General features: G+C 43.0%; 1 protein-coding gene across 1 annotated transcript; it reads right to left on the reverse strand.

The window, feature by feature from the left end:
• Positions 1-755: 755 nt before the first annotated feature.
• Positions 756-1,501, reverse strand: SARC_13605 (hypothetical protein; the record flags this gene model as incomplete). The annotated part of the gene is made up of 2 exons (XM_014292264.1): positions 756-797; positions 1,298-1,501. Coding segments are annotated over 2 exons (246 nt in total), but the record flags the coding sequence as incomplete, so codon positions are not given.
• Between the last annotated feature and the right edge of the window lie 262 nt (positions 1,502-1,763).

A 1,763-nucleotide genomic window follows, 5' to 3' on the forward strand; every position in this document is an offset into this window, starting at 1 on the left:
AGTTGAAAGGAGTGTGAACTATTGAGGATATCTCTACACATGACCCCTCTGACATACAACTGGTCCTAGTGGACAAATATGGGACACGGTAGTTGAAAGGGGATGTGAACTATTGAGCATATCTCTACACATAACCCCTCTGACATACAACTGGTCCTAGTGGACAAATATCGGACACGGTAGTTGAAAGAGGATGTGAACTATCGAGGATATCTCTACACATAACCCCTCTGACATACAACTGGTCCTAGTGGACAAATATAAAGGCTTGTGAACTATCGAGGATAGCAAATAGCAAATTGGGGTTTTACTAGTTTCAATGGCTCTTGATATTGTTCTGTGCACAATGGTAAAGTGCTGATAATTGAGGACATCTCATTTAATTTTGAAAGTCCTTTGCCCTGTTTAACCGAGACAACGGACCTGTGACTCACCAACTCATGGCCGATATGTATACAGATAGTTTAATAGCTATTTTGAGTAAACAACAGTACATACAGTGAGGCATTGAAAATTCTATCCATAAATAGAGAACAATCCCACACACACATCTATGAAATTATACGATCAAGCATATCATCAAACAAATATCCATACCACAATAGAATCATTTATATGATAATTCTTCATAAATTCATAACAATCTGACCATTCATACAATCATCCATATAACCACACATCCAACCATACATACAATCAAACAACCCCACATCAAACCATACAATCATGCCTGCCATCACACACGTAGCACATACCGATCTCCTCAGTGTATTTGCCCCATCCGCACGGGACACATTCTGCAGAACAAAACAAATGTCAATAAGACCAATGCCCGTCACTTGTCAGAGTGCTTGCTGTACTGCCTATACAACGCATTCATAGGTGTGTTGTTTAGTTCTTGTTATATATTTGGGGTAAGATATTTGCTTGCCATTGACCGACAGCTCAGTGGCACTGGGTGTCCTTTTTCTCATGTTTTAGGACAATTGTATAGTCGACACCGGCCTAAGTCACGTATCCTATCCGTGCCCGTTTGTGATGCACACGCAATTTACGAAAACAGCGGGAGACTATCACACAAATCACACAAACAAACACAATAGAGGGCGCATAAGGAACGCTATGCATGTATGCACCCTATATGTTTATCCATCTTGCATACGCGCATGTGTGGTGTGTATATACACATGAGTCTCTAGTTGATGACCACCGTATACTTCAACGTAGAGTGTGGGTGCGTGCATTATCTGTACCACACCGTGCATGTCCAGCCCGACCGCCTGCACACAACACGTACCGGTTTGTCCCGTTTTCTCCTGCATGTTGTTGATGACGCAGGGCATGCAGGGCTGGTCCACTGAGTCCGTGTCGCTATAGAAACCGGCGGGGCATTCTCTGCATATCTGTCCGTCGGCTGATGAGTCATCAGTGAATTCGGGATACCGATAGTGGACAATTTGCCAGGAGGGGCGCAAAATAGTGAGAGGATGATAGGCAAGTACTAAGAAGGAAATATGGATATGGATTCATGTGCAGTAAGTAATCTTGAGTTGGCTATAAGTGTGTGAATGAGAAACGTGTTGTCCTTAGGGGTCAGAAATACCTACTGTTGCATGTGCAAGATCATTAGGCAAACCACGTGCCAACAGCACAAAGCACAGAGCATGCCACAAGCACTCGTATGCTATTTTAAAACGGATCGAGTAGTGGATGGGTTATTTCTCTCACAGACTCTCGAGAGGAAGATTATCCCTCGATATATA

Source organism: Sphaeroforma arctica, assembly GCF_001186125.1.
Source record: "Sphaeroforma arctica JP610 unplaced genomic scaffold supercont1.3489, whole genome shotgun sequence".
Lineage (NCBI taxonomy): Eukaryota > Ichthyosporea > Ichthyophonida > Sphaeroforma > Sphaeroforma arctica.